General features: G+C 47.0%; 1 protein-coding gene across 1 annotated transcript in view; it reads left to right on the top strand.

Annotated features, from left to right (window-relative positions):
- PHLPP1 (PH domain and leucine rich repeat protein phosphatase 1) overlaps positions 1-19,297 on the top strand; it is a 215,108-nt gene extending 195,811 nt beyond the window's left edge. The window contains exons 13-17 of the mRNA XM_030336622.1: positions 777-907; positions 6,221-6,325; positions 13,665-13,859; positions 16,105-16,333; positions 17,202-19,297. Coding sequence (XP_030192482.1) covers positions 777-907; positions 6,221-6,325; positions 13,665-13,859; positions 16,105-16,333; positions 17,202-18,341 — 1,800 coding nt within the window. The 3' untranslated portion in view covers positions 18,342-19,297. The remainder of the gene's footprint in view (positions 1-776; positions 908-6,220; positions 6,326-13,664; positions 13,860-16,104; positions 16,334-17,201) is intronic.
- Positions 19,298-23,644: the final 4,347 nt, after the last annotated feature.

Below are 23,644 nucleotides of genomic sequence, written 5' to 3'. Positions count from 1 at the left end.
TTGCCTCTTGTAGATGGTGAGCCACCTTCTCCTCCGGTTCCCTGCTCTCAGAACACAAACGCAGCACCTCTTGTAGGGCTTACCCCGGTTTTGTGAGAAAGGAGGTACTGTCCCCATTCGCAGATGACACAAGTTTTGTCCTAATCAACATGCTGACCCTTTTTGTCGTTGTTTTCGAGTGGTTTTAGGCAGGAGCTGGTGGAAGATCTAGGTGCTGGATGCCTGGAGGGTGGGATCCTTATTTGACTCCTGCCTTTTTCCTTGCAGGCGGCAGGCAGGCCCAACAGCTAGTCTTTTACCAGTTTCTTATTGAGCTTCTTTTGAATTATCTTCTCATTTTGAAGGCGTCCCTGCCTTCCTCATCTTGCAGGTATTTTGATTTAAGGAAGCCCCTTCGAAGTTCCATTTCGATGTTGACTGTACCCCTTATGGCCATAACAGGTGTGGAGATTTTGTGAGCCATCGGAAAAACTATCCTTGGGATTTTCAGCTAATGCTTGTTGTTTTACATGTAGAGGTAAACTTAAAAAGATAACGAGGGGGAGAATAAAGAACACGGGTTTTCTGTGTTAACCAAAGAAAGTGAACATTTTAACTGCAGACAGCAGAATCTGTTTTAAATGTTTATGGGAGGGTAGCAGACAATCTTATTTTTCTGCACTTGGCCAGCATAGTCTAGTGAATGGCAGACTGATTCTCAGGCAACGGGTAGGAGCATAGAGCCACCTGAACCACCTGTCCAGGCCATCACTTCCTGTTTCCCCTTCTTGTTTCAGTGCGTGGACCTGAGCTGTAATGAGCTAAGCGAAGTCACGTTACCAGAAAACCTGCCTCCAAAACTACAAGAACTAGACCTGACTGGAAACCCCCGACTTGCCCTTGATCACAAAACCCTGGAATTGCTGAAGTAAGTATTTCGTGATGCCCTGCAGCCCTGTCCACGTTCACGGACGATGCGATTTGTAACTTAGTGAAAACATTAAACGGTATGAAGTGCCCGGTGGCTTCTTAGCTGTATCTACACACATTTGGAGCGATTTGTGAGGCCATAGTTCATCAGAATGAAGGGCCAAAAACAATTTCAAATAGTTGGGTACTCAAGTGTCCTTTCAGAAAGTCTTTGAGGAAGTATCCAGGCAAAAAGAGAATGAGAATAATGAATACAAAGTGGGGGGGGGGGGGGGGGGGGAGGTGTGGATATAAAGAAAAACGCGGAGGAGAGCCATGAATAACTAAGACATAAACTTACATCTCAGTTACTAAGGATATGGTGTGATGCTTAATGCAAATGTTAGGAAAGGATTGAAAGAGATGCATGATGTGGGAAAAACTAACAATCTGGTAAAATCCAGATGGTTTAAACAAAACTGGGAGTGTGGGATAGTTAGATCCTGCTAAGTTACCGTGTTTGGGGAAAGAATTTATTGATACGGTGTCATTCTTGATGTCGATAAAGAATTGCAGGTTGAAGTTCACTGGGTGAAACATTAAAGGAGGAAACCTCATTAGAAAAAAACCGTCTTTAAAAATTTCTTCTCACACAACTCTAAATGTCTGTCAAGAGAATTGTGCTTCATAATTGAATATTATATAGCCATTAAAAACAATGCTGTAGGGGTCCCTGGGTGGCTCAGTCAGTTGAGCGTCTGACTCTTGATTTTGGCTCAGGTCATGATCTCACGCTTCATGGGTTCGAGCCCCACGTCAGACTGCTGACACCTCAGAGCCTGGAGCTCCCTTCAGATTCTGTGTCTCCCCTCTCTGCCCCTCCCCCATCCATGCATGCATGTGCACCCTCTCTTCTCTCAAAATAATACACTTAAAATGATGTAGAGTTAAAGATCCCTACGTATGAAGCTCAATGAGAAGAATATTTACAAAATATTTGTATGGTATGTTCCCACTTTTTCCAAAATAAATTTGTGTGCATGTGTACACCTAGAAAATGCCTGCAAGGATATAAAAATGTTAAAATAGTGTTATTCTCTGGATGATAGGATTATGGATGGTCATCATTACCTTTAAACTTTTCTGAATTTTCTTGCAGCCAGCTTAAGTCTTGGACACTGACACACGTTAGTCATTGTGTTTGCCTTCTATGCTTAAGCCCTGTTGTGCTGTCTCCTGCTAAAAGTCCTCTTCCGTTGTCTTAGAACAAAACTGAAAAGGAGGAGAATTTTAAAAGAGCAGTCATTAATATTATCCTAGGTGTTTACTGCCAGCTAAAATCTGAATATCGCTCGAGGCGATTCCTGGATGGAATTGGCCTAGTTAGTGCCTGTTTGTTTCAGGTACTTAATTGATTTCAATCTATAATTGAGGAATACTGCCTAAGCAGAGTGTCCTAGGAGAGCTGCAGGGGGTCTAGGCGCTCTGTACTTTTTCTCAGTTAGTGGAGCCTTGGCCCAAATCCTTGAGTCTGTCCAGACCTCAGCTTTCTCCTCCATATGATGAGGAGGAAGTCCTAAGAGACTTCTAGAACTAAGAGTACCTGGATTATCAAAATGTATTTTCATCTTAACGCAGCTAGCTTTTGAGTATTTTTATAAATATATGAAATTTTGTATAAAACAATTATATCAAAATTAAGTTGAATTTGTATTACACACCAAAATAAATTAAAGCTAAATTAAAGAACTCTATAAAATGAAATAATTTCTAAAAGTAAGAAAAAAATCACATGAATAGATTCACAAGCCAGAAAACATCTTTTTCTGTCCAAAAGTGGGAGGTGGGGGTGGGAGGGTGGGATCGCAAAAGTAGAAATCAATATATATAATTGGTTTTGATATTTCTTTTTTTTTTTAAAAAAATTTTTTTTTTTTTTTCAACGTTTATTTATTTTTGGGACAGAGAGAGACAGAGCATGAATGGGGGAGGGGCAGAGAGAGAGGGAGACACAGAACCGGAAACAGGCTCCAGGCTCTGAGCCATCAGCCCAGAGCCCGACGCGGGGCTCGAACTCACGGACCGCGAGATCGTGACCTGGCTGAAGTCGGACGCTTAACCGACTGCGCCACCCAGGCGCCCCATGGTTTTGATATTTCTAAGTATTTAAAAATACTTTGTATACACAAAAGTTTGAAATCTCTTTCCAGAAAAAAAAACCAAGAGTAAATCTAAAAGGCAAATGACAAACTAAGAAGAAACAGTGGCAAAAAAAAAAAAAAAAAAACAGGAAAAATACAAGCATTAATATTCTTGTTAGAAAATGTTCTTATAAGAAAAGTACTCGAACAGCAAATAAGTGAAGGAGGTTAACATTTCACGAAAGAAGTACAGATAGTTGCATGAAAATGTCATGTTCAAACTTACTAGTATATCAAGGAAATATTAATACTTCCCCCCTCAAATTGGTGCTGCTGGAGTACTGTAAATTGAACATAACTTTTCTTAAAAGCTATGGACTCTGTGTATCAAGCCTTTAAAAATCTTCATATACTTAGATCAAGGTTTTCTATGGCAAAATTCGTTCTAAAAAATAATCAGAAATGTGGTATTCATTTTAGGCACAGAGGTGATCATCAATCTAATTATATTTAGGATGAATATAACGTGACATGGGAAAATGTTCATGACGCAATTAGAAAAAAGATGCAAAACCACATATTTATGATTACCCCACTATTATCCGTAAGAAAAATCTATTTGTTAAAGTCTCTGCAATGGACATGTTACTAGACTGGCCTGAGCTACTACAAAGCATCAGATGTGTGTTCTAAGATTTAAAAAAAAAAAAAGACATGGGCTCCTGGGTGACTCGGTTGTCAGACTCCATTTCGGCTTCTTAGGTCATGACCTCGCAGTTCGTGGGATCAAGCCCCACATCAGGCCTTGCGCTGAGAGCTCAGAGTCTGCTTGGGATTCTCTCTCTCTCCCTCTGCCCCTTCCTCACTCGTGCTCGCTCACTCTCAAATAAGCTACAAAAAATAAATTTTAAAAATTTTAAAAAGGAACAATGAAATCACAGTTTTTCTTTTAAAGAATTATTTCGAGAGAGAGTTCTCATGGGGGGGGTGGAGGGGCAGAGAGAGAGAAAACCCCAAGCAGGCTCCCTGCTGTCAGCGCAGAGCCTAACACGGGCTCCACCCCAGGAACTGTGAGATCATGACGTGAGCTGAAATCAAGAGTGGGACACTTAATCGCCTGAGCCACCCAGGGGCCCACATAACACTTTTATGTAAAAATGATGCCTTCTGTTTCACAGCTGGGAGGCTGTGGCTTCTTAATAACTTGGAAGAGCTTCCGTATCTACTGTATTTCTTGTGCTGTTGGAGGGATGGCCTGTTTATTCTGTGTGAGACAGGGTAAGGGCACAGGCTGACGCTTCTGCGTGACTGTGACTGAGCTCCGGCTCGCATGTTCTCTCAGACTCCTCGGAAGATGTGCAAGAGTCAGCGTTCAGGTTGTTTCGGACAGCTGCTCAGCCACACTGTATCAGCTGGGCAGAGAACGAGAAACCCCTGCTTCCCTGGGAAGCGTTTGGGGGGCGGGGGGTAGTTCAAGGATTGTTTTTTTTTTCTGTTCATACTCAGGCTAGGGGAAAAAAATAGCATACTCAGGCCGGGAAGTGGCATTATTTCTTTGAAGGCTCTGTGTTCTATAATAAAAAGCATAACTGTCTTTAGAAATGAGCCTTCAGTTTTTCTCTGGGGTTCAGAAAGGCAGCAGAGATGCAGTGAAACCCTTAGTTATGCCTTATTAAGAAACCCTTTGCGGGGCGCCTGGGTGGCGCAGTCGGTTGAGCGTCCGACTTCAGCCAGGTCACGATCTCGCGGTCCGGGAGTTCGAGCCCCGCGTCGGGCTCTGGGCTGATGGCTCGGAGCCTGGAGCCTGTTTCCGATTCTGTGTCTCCCTCTCTCTCTGCCCCTCCCCCGTTCATGCTCTGTCTCTCTCTGTCCCAAAAATAAATAAACGTTGAAAAAAAGAAATTAAAAAAAAAAAAAAGAAACCCTTTGCATGTGCTTACCGTTGTGCATGGATGAAATCTGCTCGCAGGGTCCCATGAACAGCAGATAACGGCAGACTCATTCAATGCCCCTCTTTTCTTGGTAGGAATGACAACTTCTGAAAAGAGGATAAATAGCCGTGCTGTAAAATAAGGTATTAATCTCATTTCAGGATTTTCTGTTGGTGCTTTTTTGGCTTTTGAGGATAAAGGGAAGAGCGAATGTTTGCTGCCAATTGAGAGTAGAAACTTTTCTTTCACGAAATATTTTTAAATTTCAAAGAAACCGCCACCAGCTATTTCTAAAATCAAAGTGAATGCAATTAGATATAGATTTCCTTCTTAAAGTTGAAGGGTTGTATTTTGGAGTTAATGAATGCCAACAGATAAATTCTTGGGGTCATGACAAAAGTGTGTTAAGAGACGACACACATGATTTTTCTCTTAAGTAGTAGAGGGAGAAAACTAGTAGCAACTTATAAGTGGGATTAAGTTCACCATGTGGTAGCCAGCCTTTTTAAAAACCTATTTCACATCTGCAGAATTTCCTGTTTGGGGGCACAGAATGCTTTCTAGTAGGGTGGACTTTAAAAACCCCATTCAAGAGTTTACGCTTTTAGTATTTCAGTCTTGGGTCCTGTTGGGCCAGTTGTGACAAGTGAGATGACTTCTCTCCCAGTTTAAATCCACATAGTTCATGTGTGATTTGTTGAAATACCCCTTTCATAATTTTATGGTTATTAGTCTTAGCATGAATGGCCGTGCGAGGAGGAAAGAACCGGAAGCTTCGGGGATGGCAAGTCCTCAGTATTTGTGAAACCTCTGAAGGGGCGAGATGGGCAGAAACTGGATTTGAGGAGGAATGTTGCAGAATTTGCTCACAGCATTCAAAAACAGTATAACTGTGGCTTAGATTTCATACTTTTCAAATCTGGTGTTCATGTTGTAAGAACACACCCAACGTAACGTTTTCTTTTCTCACGCCGAGGTTGAGAGGGGTCCTTCTCGCTCCTGGGAGACAGCCGCCATCTAGGGCGAAGTGTGAAGGTCTCTAACAACCACCCTAGGACGCTGACGAAAACGAGTTTTCAGTCTCTGTCTTTATAACGCTCCTTTGCTTTCGCTTTGTTGAGTAGCTAGTTCATCTGGCCGGTAAGAGATTTCAGACCCGTTAAACACAGGAGCGATAAGTACCTGGCGCTTAGCAGACAAAGGGAGCAGTTCACACATTATTTGATTCTAACGATTCCCGTCTCTTCCTCTTCTCCTTAGTAACATCCGCTGTTTCAAGATTGATCAGCCTTCAGCAGGAGATGGATCCGGAGCCCCAGCTGTGTGGAGCCACGGCTACACCGAAGCTTCAGGAGTGAAAAACAAGTGGGTGAAACTCCGGAGTGAGAACCACCGCCCCCCACCTCCTTTCTTTAGGGGGGAAGATGCCCGGTGCTAGCACACACTTTCCTCGGGTAACGTTTACTTGAACAGGATTCCCCAAAGCGAGGCCACCTCATGACTTACATTGGAACACTAGGTTAAGCCTTGCTTGGCATCACATACTCTTCTCTTTGTGAGATGTTGCTAGGATACGGCGTAACTGACACATCATGTCTGTGTGAGACTCCAGTGTTTGGAGAAGACGTGAGTATTGAAATGCATCCCTGCCCTTTTGAAAAGCCTCTTTATCTTTCTCTGAAGCCTGTTTGCCAAGCAAAACAGGGGCTAGTATTAAAGGAGAAGTAGCCTTGATTGTCCGTACTCAGTCACTTCCGGTATTGATTAGTCAGGGTTCTAAGAAGCTAGTTTTTACGATCTAAATTATCCTGGAAGGAGTTTCATGTTCCTTCCCTGTGACATCACCTGCTGGTCTGGCCACCGGGATTTGTCCGTCTCAGTTTCTTTTCCTTCCTTGTCCTACATGCAAATATTGATTTTCCTGAGAATTGTAATCAAGCTCTTCAGGCTTGCTTGCTTTTTATGAAGAGGTATTAATAATTAGTACCAGAAAAGGAAACAATCCTATAAATTAGAATAGTCATAATTAGCTAAGGTATCAGAACACAAAATATTGGGAACAGGGAAAGAACCAAGTGGAACACGATTCAGTACTACCTAAATTAGTATTCAACCCTGGGTTCACATCAGAATCAGGTAAGGAACTTTAAAAAAAATAATCTTCAATCAAGCCCAGTATTTCAGAATGTTTTAAAATCTCCCCCAGGTGATTTTAATGTGCATCCAGGAATGGGAACCACTGACTAGCTGAATACCTTTCATGGAAAATAAAAGGTACAATTGTGGTTGCCATGCGGACTGCTTTCTTCTTTTTTGAGATAGAAAGTAGAATCAATTCAAGTTCTGGATCTGACACATTGATCCTTTCATCTTTCCCTAAGGGTGTGCCCTGGCTTTGTGCGGTCCAGAGTCCCCATCTCGACGCCTCTGTTCCATTTGCCCGATAAAGGTTGTGCCCGAGCTTTGGTTGTCGTATTCGTTCTGTGTATTTTGCACTGTATTATCGTTGTATTTGGAGGAGAAATTAGTATATTCTTTTAAAGCACCCAGAGTTCCTTTCTGGAGATCTTTTTAACTTAGAAGACCTTATGTCTTGGTTATAATCAGGTGTTCTAATTCTAGACCGCTGTGTGAAACCAAAGATTGGTTTTGAAACATCTCTGGATATTAAAACTATCTACTCATATGTTATAATGAAGAAAGGAACCAACTAGGGTTTTTTTCCCTGCATAATTCCCCCTTCCGTGTTACTTTTAAATATGTTGTTATATTGAAGTATAACATAGGTGCAGAAAAGTGAATAAGCATACAACTCTGGGAATGGTCCTCAAGTGAATACATCTGCAGACCACCATCTAGATTAAAAAATACAATGTTACCGGCACCTCAGAAGTCCTTGTCACCCCTGGTCCTCCCTTCATTTGCCCTTGCTCTTTTACCCTTTGGTTTTGCCAGAAGTCTCTCAAGCCTTTTGTTTTTGTTTTTGTTTTTGTTTTCTAATTGTAAAGAGGTCATGTAGGGGTACCAGGGTGGCTCAGTCGGTTAAATGTCCGACTCTTGATTTCAGCTCAGGTCATGATTTCACGGTTTCCTGTGTTTGAGCCCTGTGTCAGGCTCTGCACTGGCCCTGGGGAGCCTGCTTGGATTCTCTCTCTAACACTCTCCCTCTCTGCCCCTCCTCCACATGTGTGTGCATACATGCGCACACTGTCTCTCAAACTTAAAAAAAAAAAAAAAAAGATAAAGTGGTCGTGTAAACAAGGAGCTCGCTGCTTGCCATCTTGAAGGAAGGAGAGGAGCTGTCCCTGCCTCCCAATCTCAGATGTCTGTCCTCTTTTCTCCCTCCCCAAGGGGTGCAGTGTTGCCTCCCTATCAGGTCATTTCAGATCCTTTGGGGAAACCCAAGCAGGAGCTACAACTGGGTAATTTAGATTCTTTCTCAGACTAAAGAACAAACAGGAAACCTCAGTAGAAAAGAATCACTACTCTATTTTTGAAAGATTTTTGTATGCACCCCCATTCTGAGTAGCAAGGGGAGCTTACAGAAGGAAGATGGAATTAATGAGTATTAAATTTTACTTTGCTTCAAATAGCCATATTACTTAGGATGACTTATTAACAAATGGAGGCAAGGATTACAAAGTGCTAAGAGCCAGGCTACCTGGCTTTGAACCTGGGCTTCCTACTTTTCTGCTGTGTGACCTTGGCCAGTTATGCAACCCTCTTCGGCTAAATTTCCTCAACTATCAAGTGGCACTAGAAATCCTACCTGTCCAGGGCACCTGGGTGGCTCAGTCAGTTGAGCGTCCGACTTCAGCTCAGGTCATGATCTCACAGCTTGTGAATTCAAGCCCCGCGTCAGGCTCTGTGCCGACAGCTCAGAGCCTGGAGCCTGCTTTGGATCCTGTGTCTCCCTCTCTCTCTGCCCCTAACCCACTCGCATTCTGTCTCTGTCTCTCTCAAAAATAAACAAACATTTAAAAAAAATTTTTTTAAATCCTACCTGTACTCATAGGGTTATTGTAAGGATCCCGGGTCACACATGTGTGAAGTACTTGGAACAACGTCTGCCATATGGTAAACCCTATTTAAGTGTGAGCTATGCTTAAGGATAATGGTTATTACTGCTATTCATCTCCTAACTCCTTGAGAGCTGGGATTATCTTTTCAGGTTCAGATCTCTGTCTAGCCATCATTCGTATCAGGTGCTTAAATGTTTGTTATTATCTGGAGAGTAGGAAGTTACCTATATTCAATAAACTTCACCCTGGTAGGAGCATAGCTCTGCAGGTGCTGATGAACGTCGTTATGTAACCACCACAGTCAGGGTACAGGGCCGGTCCATCACACCCAGAATTCTCCTGTGCCCCTGTGTTGTCATCCTTCTGCTCACCCCAGCCCTTGGCACCTCTTGACCTGTTTTTGTTGCCTTGGTTTTGTCTTTCCTAGAATGTTGTATAGATGGAATTACAGAGAATACAGCCCCCTCGGTCTAGTTTCTTTCACCTAGCATAATGCATTTTATATTCATTCATCTGTGATGCCCCATGCTCCTTTTATTCATAGTTTATTCACCATTTGAAACAGATTTAGGATATCTCAGGTTTTTAGCAAATACAAGTATAAATGCTAGAAAGAGTTCCATATAGGTTTTTGTGTGAACGTTATGTTTTCTCTTGTGTAAATACCTACAAGTAGGATTATATATTTAATTTTGTAAGACTGCCCAATTCCTTTTGATAATGGCTGTACCCTTTTGTATTCCCAGCTGCAATGTGTGAGAATTCTAGTTGCACATCCTCACCGGTGCTTCCTGGTATCAGGTGGTGGTGGCAGTGTCGGCCATTCTAACAGTGATATCTCGTTGTGGTTTAATTTTGCCTTTCATGATGACTAATGATATTAATCATCTTTCCATGTGTTTATCATCCATCCATTTTGGTGAGAATGTATTCTTTCACATTAAATAGAGCTGAATGTATTCCTGCAAACACCCTTTATCAAGTTAAGAAAATTCTCTTCTAATCATAGTTTGCTAAGAGTTTTTATAATGGGTATCAGATTTTGTCATGGGCTTTTCCCGCATTCAGTTGAGATTATCATATTTTTGTTCCTTCATCTGTTGATATGGTAAGTTACATTGATTTTTGAATGTTGAATCAGCGTTGCATTCCCAGGATAAATTCTACTTGGTCATGACATATTACCCTTTTTATATGCTGCTGGATTCAATTTTCTGGTAATTTGTTGCTCATGTCTATATTCATGATGGATATTAATTAGCATGTAGTTTTCTTGTGATGTCTTTGACTTTGGTGTCAGGTAATGCTGGCCTCATAGAATGAATTGAGGAGTGTTTCTTCTCCTTTAGTTTTCTTGAACAGTTTGTACGGAATTAGTATTTCTTCCTTAAATGTTTGGTAGAATTTACCAATAAAAGCCATCTGTGCTTGGAATTTTCTTTGGTTTTTAACTACACATTCTGTTTCTTTGCTATGGGATTATCTATTTCTTCACGAATGTACTTTGGTAATTTGTGTCTCTTGAGGAATTTATCTCTTTCATCTAGGTTTCAAATTTATTGTCATAAACTTGTTAATATTATCCTTTAAAATCTGTAGGATCTGTAGTAATGGCACTCGCTCTCTCCTCCTGATATTGGTAATTTGTCCTTTTATATATCAGTTTGGTTTAAGATTTATTAATTTTATTGATATTCTCAAAAAAAAAACAGATTTTGGCTTCATTGATTTGTCTCTATTGCTTTTGTGTTCTAGTTCATTGACTTCTTGTTTTTATCTTCTTTTTGTTTTGCTCTCACTTTTCTAATTTCTTAACATGGAAGCTTAGGTCATTGATTTGAGCTTAGAACATCTAATATAAGCATTTAGAGCTGTAAATTTGCTTCTAAGCAATTCTCCAATGTGATTGAAGAATGCACTTTGCTTTGTTGTTGTTGTTGTTGTTGTTTTAATATTTATTCATTTTTGAGAGTGAGAGAGACAGAGCATAAGCGGGGGAGGAGCACAGAGAGAGAGGGAGACACAGAATCTGAGGCAGGCTCCAGGCTCCAAGCTATCAGAACAGAGCCCGACGCAGGGCTTGAACTCACGGACTGTGAGATCATGACCTGAGCCAAAGTCAGATGCTTAACCTACTGAGCCACCCAGGTGCCCCGAGAATGCACTTTGAATGACTTGAATCCTTTAAATTTATTGGGACATGTTAGTGGCCTAGAATATGGTCTACACTGGTAAATATTCTCTGCATTTGAAAAAATGAGTATTCTGCTGTTGTTGGGGTAGGGTGTCCGTTAGGTCCAGTTGGTCGACACTGTTGTTGAGGTCTTGAATCTCCATACTGATTATCTACTTGTTCTGTCAATGGCTGAGAGACCCTAATTATGGGCTTGTCTGTGTCTCCTAGTTTTATCAGTTTTGCTTCATGCATTTCAAAGTTGTATTAAGTGCATAAACATTTGAAATGTCATAGCTTTGTGATGAAGGCACTGATCCTTTTCATTATGAAATGACTATTTCTGTAATCTTTGTTCTGAATTATACTTTGATATTAATGTAACTACTCCAGCTTTCTTTTGATTGGTGTTAGCATAGTAGGTCTTTTACCTTTTTAACCTATTTGTCTTTTTATAAAATTCAGTTAGATCTTGCTTTTTTTTAAATCCAGTCTGACTTTCTTTTGGGATAGTGTTTAGACCACTTTTATATTTAATGAAATTGATACGGTTAAATCGTATCAGTTTTACAGATCATTTTAAATGATCTTTATCATTTGTTCATTGTTTTCTGTTTGTCTCTTCTGTTCTTCTTTATCTCTCTTCATTCTTTTGGACTATTTATGATTCCATTTTGTTTAGTGTTTGTAGTAAAACCTTTAACTTCTTATTTGAAGGTAAACTGTAATACTTCACATATAAGAACCTTTCAGTGTGTGCTTCCATTTCCCTTCTCCTGGTCTTTGTGCTGTTGTCATGTTTTACTTCTGTTATAAACCCCAAAATACATGGTTATAATTTGTAAATAGTCATTTTTAAAGCAGTGGTTCTCAACTTCGGTACTGTTGACGTTTTGAGCCAGATAATTCTTGATAGTTGGTGGGCAGGGGAGGGAGGTGTTTCTGTGCACTTTACAGGGTGTTTGGCAGCGCCCCTGGCCTCTACCCGCTAAGTGCCAACAGCACCGTCGCTCCCAGCTGCGACCATCAAAGATGTCTCCCCGGGGGTAACTGCCCCCATTGAGAACCACTCTTCTAAAACGACCTTTAAATAAGTTTTATATTTACTCATCTATTTGTCATGTCTTGTACACTTCATTCTTTTATGTAGATTCAGATTTCCATCTGGTATTTCCTTCTGCTTCATGTATTCCTTTTGTATTTCTTATACTGCCAGTCTTTTTTGTGGGAAATTGTGCATCTGAAAAGGTCTTTCTTGCACCTTAACTTTTGAAAGCAATTTTCACTGGTTTAGAAATCCAGGTTGACAGCTTTTTTCAAGCAGTACTTTAAAAATGTTGTTCTGCTGTCTTTGCGTTGTTTCTGTAAGTCTGCTGTCATCAAGGTCTTTGTTCCTCCACCCTACTTGCCCGCCTTTATTCCTGATTTTCAGCAATTGTTACACTTTCCTTTCATTTTCTTTTGTTTGCTATTTGTTGAGTTTCTTGTATCTACAGGTTTACAGTTTTCATCAGATTTGAAATCTTTTCAACCATTAACTTCTTCAAAAGTTTTTCCTGTCTCTGCTCTGTTGAAGACTTCGGTTCCCTGTGCTTGAGGTTACCCCGCACTCACTAATGCCCTGAATTTTTATTTGTCCGCCAGTCTTTTTCCCTCTGGGTTTCATTTTGAAGAGTCTGTGGGCCACGGTTAAGTTACCTGGAAACAATGGGATTTGGGTGCGAGACTCTGCAGGCCTCCAGAGCAGGCTCCGCCCGAGGCCCTAACCACCCCCCCCCCTCCAGAATCTTCCTCCAGGCGATCAGCTGGGCAGGCTTCAAGCTCGCTCTCTGACCTGCACTTCTTATCATCCAGTGTCTCAATACTGTTGTTTCAGAGGATTTTTTTTCCCCCTGCCTTTTTAAGTTGTTTGGAAAAAGATTAAAAGCGTAAGAAAAGGTCCCATTGTTTTAGTTGCTACTCCATTTTGCCCAGTGTGCAAGTTCTCTTTAATAAATGTTTTAGGAATGAGTGCGAACCCATGGATTCAGAATCTTGTATTATCCCCCATACTTCCTCTTCTCGGGTCTTTCACTGCCATTTAAAAATAAAATCAGGGGCACCTGGGTGGCTCAGTCGACTAAGCATCTGACCCTTGATTTCAGCCCAGGTCATGATCTCACCAACCATGAGATCGAACCCCATGTTGGGCCCTGCACTAACAGCGCGGGGCTTCTCTTTCTGTCTCCCCCTCTGACCCTCCCCCAGTCTCTCTCTCAAAATAAACTTAAAGCTAAAATCAGAAGATAGGGGGGTGGGGGGAGCCAGGTGTGAAGTATCAATGTTTATCATTCTTCACTTTACAGAAAATTAGTTGATAATGAATTAGCTGGGGTGACTTTACCTTAACTTATTCTTAACCTGTCTGAGGTCCTGGAGGAGGAGACAAGGCTGTTAACAGCGTGGGGCTGGGCAAGGAAAGATGACTTAAGACGTCTTAGCCTTAGGACCGATCACTCTTGCTTTGCAGGTTGTGTGTCGCAGCCCTGTCGGTGAACAACTTCTGTGACAACCGGGAGGCCCTGTACGGGGTGTTTGACGGGGACCGGAACGTGGAGGTGCCCTACCTTCTCCAGTGTACGATGAGTGACATTTTGGCCGAAGAGCTGCAGAAAACCAAAAATGAAGAAGAATACATGGTCAATACGTTCATTGTTATGCAAAGGTGAAACACAGTTCCTGCCATGTGTTTTCTTGCCCTTCTCGTGAGCGTTTGCCCGACAGTCTCAAAGCACTGTTGTCACATGTGGGTATTCAAGATGCATTCAGGTGATTTGCTTTTGCGTAAGCATCGGGGACACACCGTGTTCCGTCTGAGACATACTGATGTTCAGACAACTTTGTAGGAGGCCGAGTCAATGACAGGAATGTAGTTTAGAGCTTTTGGTCACCGTAGAAACTGGAATGTTTTTCGTAACTCGTAGGGATGAATGTTACAGGCGTCCCCTCCTTCAAAGAACTGTGCCTTCTTAGGTCACTTTAATGGCTCTGTAGGTTGTGAAGGAATTGCCTATTAATTCTGTCCTGCAAACACTCGTGCGGGACCGGGAACCAGTGTGTGAAGGTCAGGAGAACAAGGATGAGCTTTTCTCTCCCTCTCCTTTTTCTCTCGCTGGTTTGGAGCAACCTTTAAAAAAATTCTTTTTAATGTTTACTTATTTTTGAAGGAGAGAGAGAGAGAGGCACAGAATCCGAAGCAGGCTCCAGGCTCTGAGCGGTCAGCACAGAGCCCGACGCGGGGCTCGAACTCACGAACCGCGAGATCATGACCCGAGCCGAAGTCGGACGCTCAACCGACGGAGCCACCCAGGCGCCCCTGTGGAGCAGCCTTTAAAGTCACCCTAAGTCATAAACAGCGCCTCCCAAAGAGCTTGGTAGAGGCAGCTCCAGCGAGGGGTCTTTGCTCCTAGGCTCACTTGCAGATTCTAGTGGGCATGTAGCATTAGCAGCTAAATACTGGTGGTGGCTAACAATTAGCGAGCCCTTAATATGTACCGGTCCTCGCATCACATACACTTTACCCAGTGAGACACTTAGTGTGACTGTTCTTACTTGACTGATGGGAAACTGAGGTACAGAGAAGTGAAGCCAGCTTCTCGTAAGGGCTGTTAGAGGGGCAGAAGGACTCCACAGAAGGCTCCAACCGCAAGGCACATCTATCTCCTTCTCTGTTTTTACCATTGCGTCCCAGGAAAAAAAAAGCACGGGTGTATCAGAAACACAGACGCACGTGTGCACGTGCGCCCTTCGCACCCCCACCCGGAAGACGTCTGCTTATAATTTTATAGCCAGGCAAGCGCCGAATAGGAAGTAAGAACTTAGGACCTTAACCTCTGGTTCCTAGCTGTGCCTTTCACAACTACCATCGGGCTTCTGGCTTTGCCAAGAGGGATCACTGTGCCTGTGAAAGGGAGAAAGCAGCCCAGCTGGTCCCGGGGGTCCACAGGCCGGAGTTCAAAGACCTAAACTGTCAGCCCATCTCCGGGGTCGTTTGTATGCCGCTTCCCTTCCCCGTCAATAGGACACGGCACACACAGTCATCTTTTCCGCCCTCGGGGAACTGGGTTTTTGCGCGTGACATCCTGACGCCTTCAAGTGGGCAGCCCTGGTATGGTTTCCATCGCTGGTACGGCCGCTCCATGTGGGCTGAAGGTGGGTCTGCCCTCGTAAACAGAGGAGTCTGTCCAGACCTTCTTGCTGGTGCAGAAGCAAGAAGTTAGGAGCCCAGGAGGCCTTGCCCTCTGCGGGGCTTGTGGTAGGATTTCTTGGCTCTCTTCGTTGGAGCTCGTAGGTGCTTTGTGGACTCAGTCTGTGGAGTGCCGGGGGGGGGGGGGGGTCGTGAATAAAAGGGTTTATCACGAGCACTTTGGAGCTTAATTACTAGAAAGGCCTTCCTGTGAATATTCTGGAATAGATAATACTGGCCCACGTAAGACAAGAACGTGAACGGCCCAGGATTAAAGGCTTGTCCCGGAGACGTCCTTGTGAAGTCCAAGTACTTTTGGGGCACACGCATCGGCGTATGGTTACACCTGTCTAGTGGTCTCTTCAGTTTCCTCTGCTGGGAGCAGAGAGGATGTAAAGAGGTGGACGGAGAGCAAAGAGGCCCTTTTCCTGCTGTCCCTCAGGGTGTGGTAAGGAAGGGAGCAGCAGGCGGGACAAGGGTTCCTCTCTCTGGTGGCAAAGTGATACCCCCTCCCCACGCCCCCAGTGTGAGCAGACACCCCGGGGTAGGGGTTGTCCGAATCCACGGCCCTTTTCCTGGGAGAGAAGCGGGGCAGTGCTTGCTTTGGGGGCAGAGGCTAAGTGGAACCCCCAGGTTCTAGGTTTCCCCCCGGCCCCGGCTGAAGGAGCAGAACTGCTGTGTGATACGTCGTACGTGGGTTTGACTCCCTCTCTCTGCATTCCAGGAAGCTGGGAACTGCTGGGCAGAAACTTGGAGGTGCTGCTGTCCTCTGTCACATCAAGCACGACCCTATGGACCCAGGAGGGTCCTTCACCTTGACCTCTGCTAATGTGGGGAAGTGCCAAACGGTTCTCTGTCGGAATGGGAAGCCGTTGCCTCTGTCCAGATCATACGTCATGAGCTGCGAAGAAGAACTGAAGAGAATTAAGCGGCACAAGGCCATCATCACTGAGGTGAGGAGGGCACGGTTTTCCTCGGGATGTCGGGGAGGAGGGGGCCAGGGTCAGGGCAGAAACCAGCAACGTTCCGAATCCACGGTGTCACAGAGCAACTCCTTTGTGGGGTAGGTCTGAAGGCCTAAGGTACAGGGTGGCAGAGCAGTTCTCCATGGCCTGCGACAGAGGCTGTGCCCAGTGCTTGGGGCCCTTGCCTCCCTCCGCTGATTCCTGCAAGTGCCCCTGTGCAGGGGAGCGTGAGGGCGCTGCCCCTGAAGTCAGTCCCCGGCTCTGCTGCTCGTGGGCTAGGCCTTCTGAGCCTCTCATCATCAGTAAAGGAGGAATAGTAATGCACCTGTGCATCTTCCAAGGCCAGTGTGAGTGTCAACATAAAAGTAGCTGATTGTGATTTCGGTTCACACCTCCTGTTCCCTCTGAGTGGTTTCTAGCCAGGGGCTCCTCTGCACCTCCCCCACCCCGGACATTTAGTCGCGTCCCAAGAGAGTTCTTTTCATGCCTTTGGCAGGCAGTAGGTACCGGCAGGGGGCCCCATAGCGCAGAATGATTCGGCCTCGGTGGTAACAGGGCCCCTCTTGGGACACCCTGGCGTGAGTCTCCACCCTGGGAGTCCTGCTCCCCCCCACCCCCTCACCCCAGGACGGTGAGCGCACACTGCATGTGTGGAAAACGGTGCGGGGCTGCAGAAGCCAGCCTGCCCACAGGACGTGTCCATGCCCCCGTTATTGATGAAACCCCCAGAACCCGGTAGACAGTGGGGAAAGCTTGCCGTTCCGGAGGAAGAGACGCATCCCAGAGAGGCCTTGAGGAGGGCCGGCGGACACTCCCCGTCTCCTTAACGTCGATTCGCACCCCCCCCCCCTTCCAGGACGGCAAGGTGAACGGAGTGACGGAGTCCACGCGCATCCTGGGGTACACCTTCCTGCACCCCAGCGTGGTGCCGCGCCCGCACGTGCAGTCCGTGCCCCTGACCCCCCAGGACGAGTTCTTCATCCTGGGCAGTAAGGGCCTGTGGGACAGCCTGTCCGCCGAGGAGGCGGTGGCGGCCGTGCGCAACGTGCCCGACGCCCTGGCGGCCGCCAAGAAGCTGTGCACCCTGGCGCAGAGCTACGGCTGCCGCGACAGCCTCAGCGCCGTGGTGGTGCAGCTGAGCGTCGCCGAGGACGGCTTCTGCTGCTGCGAGCTGGGCGCCGGCGGGGCCGGGCCCCCGCCCAGCCCCGGCATCTTCCCGTCGGCCGCGAGCATGGCGACCCGGGACCGGCCGGCCGACGCGCTGGGCGTGCCGTCGTCCAGCAGCGGCATGGCCTCCGAGATGAGCAGCGAGCTGTCCACCTCCGAGATGAGCAGCGAGGTGGGCTCCACGGCCTCGGACGAGCCGCCGCCCGGCGCCCCGGCCGAGAGCAGCCCCGCCTACGCCAGCGAGCCGCGCTGCGCGCTGCACCCGGTGGGCCTGGCCCACGCGTTCCAGCGCCAGCTGTCCAGCGCCACCTTCTCCAGCGCCTTCTCCGACAACGGCCTGGACAGCGACGACGAGGAGCCCATCGAGGGCGTGTTCACCAACGGCAGCCGCGTGGAGGTGGAGGTGGACATCCACTGCGGCCGGGCGCGGGAGAAGGAGAGGCGGCGCCCGCCGCAGGGGCCGGCCGAGGCCAGCGACGAGGGCATCGTCATCAGCGCCAACGAGGAGGAGCCGGGGCCGCCCAGGAGGGCGGACTCCGCCGCCGCCGCCGCGGGGACCGTGGGGCGCCGCCGGGCCAACGGCTCCGTGGCGCCCCAGGAGAGGAGCCACAACGTGATCGAGGTGGCCGCCGACGCGCCTCTCCGCAAGCCCGGGGGCTACTTCGCGGCGCCGGCCCAGCCGGACCCCGAGGATCAGTTCATCATCCCCCCGGAGCTGGAGGAGGAGGTCAAGGAGATGATAAAGCAGCAGCAGCAACAGCCGCCGCCGCCCCTGCAGCCGCCGGGCCCGGGGGACCAGCTGCCAGACTGCTGTGACACGCCGCTATGACCCCCCCCCCTCCCGGCCCCCCCAGGCGCTCTTGAACAAATAAACTAACCCAGAAAGACTGAGTTGCAAGAGTCTCCCAGGCTCACGTTAAACCAGGGGTTCACTCCACGCCCTCTCCCGCTTTCCCACCCTGTCTCGGCACCTAGTCCTGGGCTCTCCCTCTGTTGGTCATTTTTTTTTAAATAATCACCACTTTTCTTCTAGCGATGCTTTACGTTTAACTTCTTCCCCTAACGTATCAGATGTGTAAAGACAAAGAAAAGGTTTAATATATTACAGAGAAACGGTTAATGATAATGTAATATTTTTTAAAATGGCTTTTTCTTGTTTTGTTTGGAGGGCAGGGTGCGTTGCCAGTGCTAAATGATTTAATATTGTAATTCTGTATTTCTTTGGGGGAAAAGGCTTTTTTTTTTTTTTTGTCTTGAAAATGATAGACATTTGTAGAATATGGAGACTAACTCCTAGGAGTTGCTTTACTCTGTCAGGTGACTTAAGTCACTGGGATTCACTAATTTTCTCTGAGAGAACAGTTGATTGAGAAATTTCTATTGTAAATAGCTCAGTGCTGTATAGTGACGCTTCAGACGTTTTGTAGTTTTGGCGAAAGGACAAGCCTGAACGACTGACTTTTCTCTTCCTCGCCCCCCTCCTAACCTGCCTCCGGCTCATTCGGTGTGGAGGCTGAGAGCAGCTAAGGGGCTTCTGTTCCAACCAGGTGGACCTCAGGCCACTGGAAACTAACCTGCACACAGGGGCCTCTGAGCCGTTTTTCTTCCTCTCCCGTCCCCACCCCCTTGCCCTCCGCAGACACTTGGTGTGTCCCTTACTGCTGCCACAATCAGCATGACTGTAGAGCCTTCAACTAGATCATTTACATACCGAGAGTTCTATTAAAGCAGAATGCACAAATGAACATGTCATAATTTTTGTTATAATAAATATGAAATTTACAAGTATTGGACCCATCTGCTTTTGTCCCAGGAGCCAGGTGGGTCTAGAAGATCACGGCCAGCTTGGGTTTGGAATGAATGGATGTGACTTCAGGGCTATCAGATACTTCTGACTGGTGCTGTTTGTTTTTGAAGGGAAAACACCCAGCAGGTTAACCCACATTGAATGAGCTACCGGAGTCAGCCCTATGGTTAATGATATAAAGAGCTGGTCTTCAAGCCTTTCTACTTCCTGTTATTATCACCTAGGGTGGACATTAAGAGAGGGGGGTGGACAGAGGCTCTGCAGAGATCCCCGGAAAACTCCTCCCCCAAAGCCGAGTTCATTTCCAATTCTCCCAGGGGCCCCTTGACCCACAGGAACAGGTTAATAGACCTTCGTGTGAACGGGGAAAGTCAGGAAGTGGTTGCCTCACTCTCCATCGCTAGCAGAAACAACGTTGGCACCGTGGGATCCACTAAGAAACCCAGTATTGCCAGCTGACTTACTGGCCCCATTTAGAGACTATAGCGCCTCCCTTCACCCCACCCTGCGTCTCGTGCACCGTGTGTGGAAGGTGCTGGTGGTCATTCTGTCTCACGTGGACCAGCTTCCCAGGCACACCTGTCTTCCTTTTCAGGTCTGCCCTTGTGTGGGACCTGGCAAATAGTATTTCTCAACCTGTAGACTCGGTGATGGGCAGTCTGTTCGTTCACTGGGGTCCAGATCAGTGGACCAGCCTGGTCTTGGCGATGGCCATGCTTCATCCTGCGTCCGGCTGCACGTACACATGCTCTTTGAAAACCACCAAGGCCGTAGAAGGATGCGCCCATCTTAGCCCAATAAGGGACCCAGGCATCAAGGGACTAGACTGCCCAAGCCCAGGCAGAGCTCTCCGTTCTAGACAGGAAGCAAAACCAGCTCAGGATCTATCAATCCAGACCCTTCTACCAACGCCTTGCCTTCCTCAGGCTTTGCCCCGCCCCAGGGGGATCCGAGCACACTTGGAAAGCTCTGGGATTTCACATGAGCGCCTTATTCGCTACAGAAGAGGGGACGCCGCCGGGGGCCTGTCTCTGGAGCCCGGACACCCACCTGATCTGACCTGGTTTCTCTTGATTGCTTTTGTCACAGCGCCACCTGCTGGTGAGATCAGACTCTGGGTAGAAATGGGCTTACTTAACTCGGTTCTTTATCCTTCCTCCACTCTTCCAGAAGAAACAAAGTTACTTATCATTTTCTTAGGAGCGGGCCAGAAAGCAATCCCAAGCCCCCAATAGGCAGAGAAGCTGCATTAAACCTTACTATGGCACCAGGGCAGGTCGGCCTTGCAAGGTGGGAAAAGGAGACGCAGACGAATCCAAAGGTGTAACCAGAATCCCAGCATGAATCTGGGAGAGAGGAAGTCAGGCTCCAACATCCACTGAGCTCCCCGTTCCCCAGGATGAGAGAAACACAAATCCATGATGTGTGTTAGGTCTTCAGGGCCCACATCCGAGACTCCGCTCCCTGCCGGCACGGCCCAGCACGGAACGACGGAACATTCTCGTTTGTGAGGACTCCCACGTGAGCACTGGTCAGACGGCACCGTGAGTTCACCCGCTACAAAGAGAATTTTGTTCAGTGTGGGGTTGGGGCGTCTGCCCCACCCGCCTCCCAGGGATCGAACCAGATAATGTATTTAAAGTAATTTGTGGAGAGGAAAGCCTTATACAAGCGGAAGTACTGTCGCGGTTGTGAATGAACCAATGGCGGTCACCGGTAAGAACTGGGAGCACAGAAGTACCTTTTGAAATTAAAAGCTCTCAGAGAAACGTCTGTTGGAGGGGTCGCAGGTGGCAGAGATGAGGGAACAGTAAAGAAAATCGGCTTTTCTCATTTCTTGCCACTAAATCTCATTTTGCTTTTAGTTCCTCCCACAGAAATTTCCTGCAGACTAACCTGTGCAAGCTTTTCAGTGTCACTTTCGTCACCCGTCTCTCGTGAACTGGTTCTTACCGCCGCATATGTGAAAGAGGACAGTAAAAGGCTGTCCCCATCCCACGCCAAAACACAACTGCAACCAAAACAACTGACTTGGGCACACCTGCTGTCCTGATCAGTGAGTGAAAGCACGAACGACGCGAGGCAGGCAGAGCTCTGGACCAGTAACAGGAAGCAAGTCCCCGGTCACCGCAACCCCCCATTCACTCAACAGTCCAGACGCAGGACACGCTCACAGGACCTCAGATGCAGTGGGGCTTGGGGGTGGTGATGGCCGGGCCAACCACGTGGGGTCCTGAGTGTCTGAGCCAGAGGGAAGATGGACCAAAGACCCTGCATGTTGTCCCGTCCCTTGTAGAAGACTAAGGTTGAACATTTGACAGGAGGAAATGGGCAAAGGGGTCCCCGAGGCCACCTTCCATTTTCTAGGCTGTGGGTTAGAGTAGAAAGCCATGCTGTCCCTTGCCTGCTTGTTGGGCTCTGATTAATGAGTCGCTTCATTTTATTCCAAATCAGAAACATGGGGGTGCCTGGGTGGCTCAGTCAGTTAAGTGTCTGACCCTCGATCAGCTTGGGTCGTGATCTTGTGGTTTGTGGGCTCGAGCCCCGCATCGGGTTCCATGCTGTTCGCGTGGAGCCTGCTTGGGATTCTGTCTGTCTCTGCTCTTCCCCCGCTCGTGCTCTTTCTCGGAATAAATAAATAAACTTAAAGAAAAAATTATCCAAATCAGAAAGCGTATTCTATCCTGTTCAAAAGGGGAGTAGCAGGCAATTTTCTGTTATCTGCTTATGACCAACCAGACTACGGTAATGGTCATTCCTCTTCTTTTTTTATTTTTTTTTTTTTATTTTTAAATTTTTTTTTTTCAACGTTTTTTTTTTATTTTTGGGACAGAGAGAGACAGAGCATGAACGGGGGAGGGGCAGAGAGAGAGGGAGACACAGAATCGGAAACAGGCTCCAGGCTCCGAGCCATCAGCCCAGAGCCTGACGCGGGGCTCGAACTCACGGACCGCGAGATCGTGACCTGGCTGAAGTCGGACGCTTAACCGACTGCGCCACCCAGGCGCCCCGGTCATTCCTCTTCTGAAAGAGATGGAATTAAAACTGGCTTTCACCTGAAATTATAAGGAAGTTCTAGTCATTACCATTATTTGGGTCTTATTCCAAAGACTGTACTTTGCCCTAATTACTAGTCTTCTCTATTGAAAAACGTTGAAATGTCAACAAAGATCATTTTCCCAAACGTTGTGCCTTGATGTTGACTCTGTGAGCTCATTTAATAGGTCATTGGCTTTTCTGGGTCTTTAAGAAAACTCCATAGGGGCACCTGGATGGCTCGGAAGGTTGAGCGTCTCACTTCGGCTCAGGTCACGATCTCACAGTTTGTGAGTTTGAGCCCCGTGTCGGGCTCTGTGCTGACAGCTTGGAGCCTGGAGCCGACTTCGGATTCTGTGTCTCCCTCTCTCTCTCTCTCTGTCCCTCCCCTGCTCATACTCTCTCTCAAAAATAAACATTAAAAAAATCTTTTAAAAAAGAAAAAAGAAAACTCCATAAGTAACAGCAGCTTTCCATTTAGAAATCGTGCGGTAAGCCAGCGATACAACCTGCGCGCAAAATTCACTCTTCTATTTGTTTTATCGTCTATGACACATTTTAGAACTGCTTGAATATTCCTCTCCCTAGAACGTTTCGGGAGGTTAAAAATGGCTCTTTAAGATCTCCAGTCCAACACAGCGACGCAGGAAGAACCTGAACGCACCTCCGGTCCTGACGCATCACATCTACAGCTATTTATAGAGCAATTCCTCCTGGAGCCAAACTGAGGGCCGACTGAGCAGCTTCACGAAAGACAGAGAACAGCAAGAGAGAGAGAGAGAGAGAGAGAGAGAGAGAGGGGCACGGTAGCGAAGGGAACCCCAGCCCGACACCAGGAGCTGCAGTGGGGACACTACCGAGGGACCATGAGCAGATTCGTCTGCTGTGAAGCACAGAAAAAAAAAAAGCCACAGTTGAAAAGGGCAATGAAAATATAAAGGAAGCAGGCCTGGAACCCCGCGCAGTGGCGGCCGGGGCAGAGAGGCTGTCGAGGGCCGCGACTGACGGTCCACGTCCCCCGTGTTAGTGCCGACGGGAGCAGGGGCTGGGTGCCCTCGCTGACCCGTCACCTGAGGGAGTCGTAGGCTTCTCCTGGCCCTCACCGGCCCCAGCTGTCCCAGCAAGAGGCCACCCGAGGCACACGCCGAACAGCCCTGCACAGCACTCGCTACGAGCGGCTCACCAAGGTGACACGGGTGCAGAACGCACTGCGACGCTCCAGTCCCGGGCCACTTGGACGACAGAGGACTCACCTGGAGTCCCGTCTGCGGAACACCCCCCTCCCCCCC

This window comes from Lynx canadensis, chromosome D3, assembly GCF_007474595.2.
Source record: "Lynx canadensis isolate LIC74 chromosome D3, mLynCan4.pri.v2, whole genome shotgun sequence".
Taxonomy (NCBI): domain Eukaryota; kingdom Metazoa; phylum Chordata; class Mammalia; order Carnivora; family Felidae; genus Lynx; species Lynx canadensis.
This window is presented reverse-complemented; position numbering and strand designations above follow the sequence as displayed.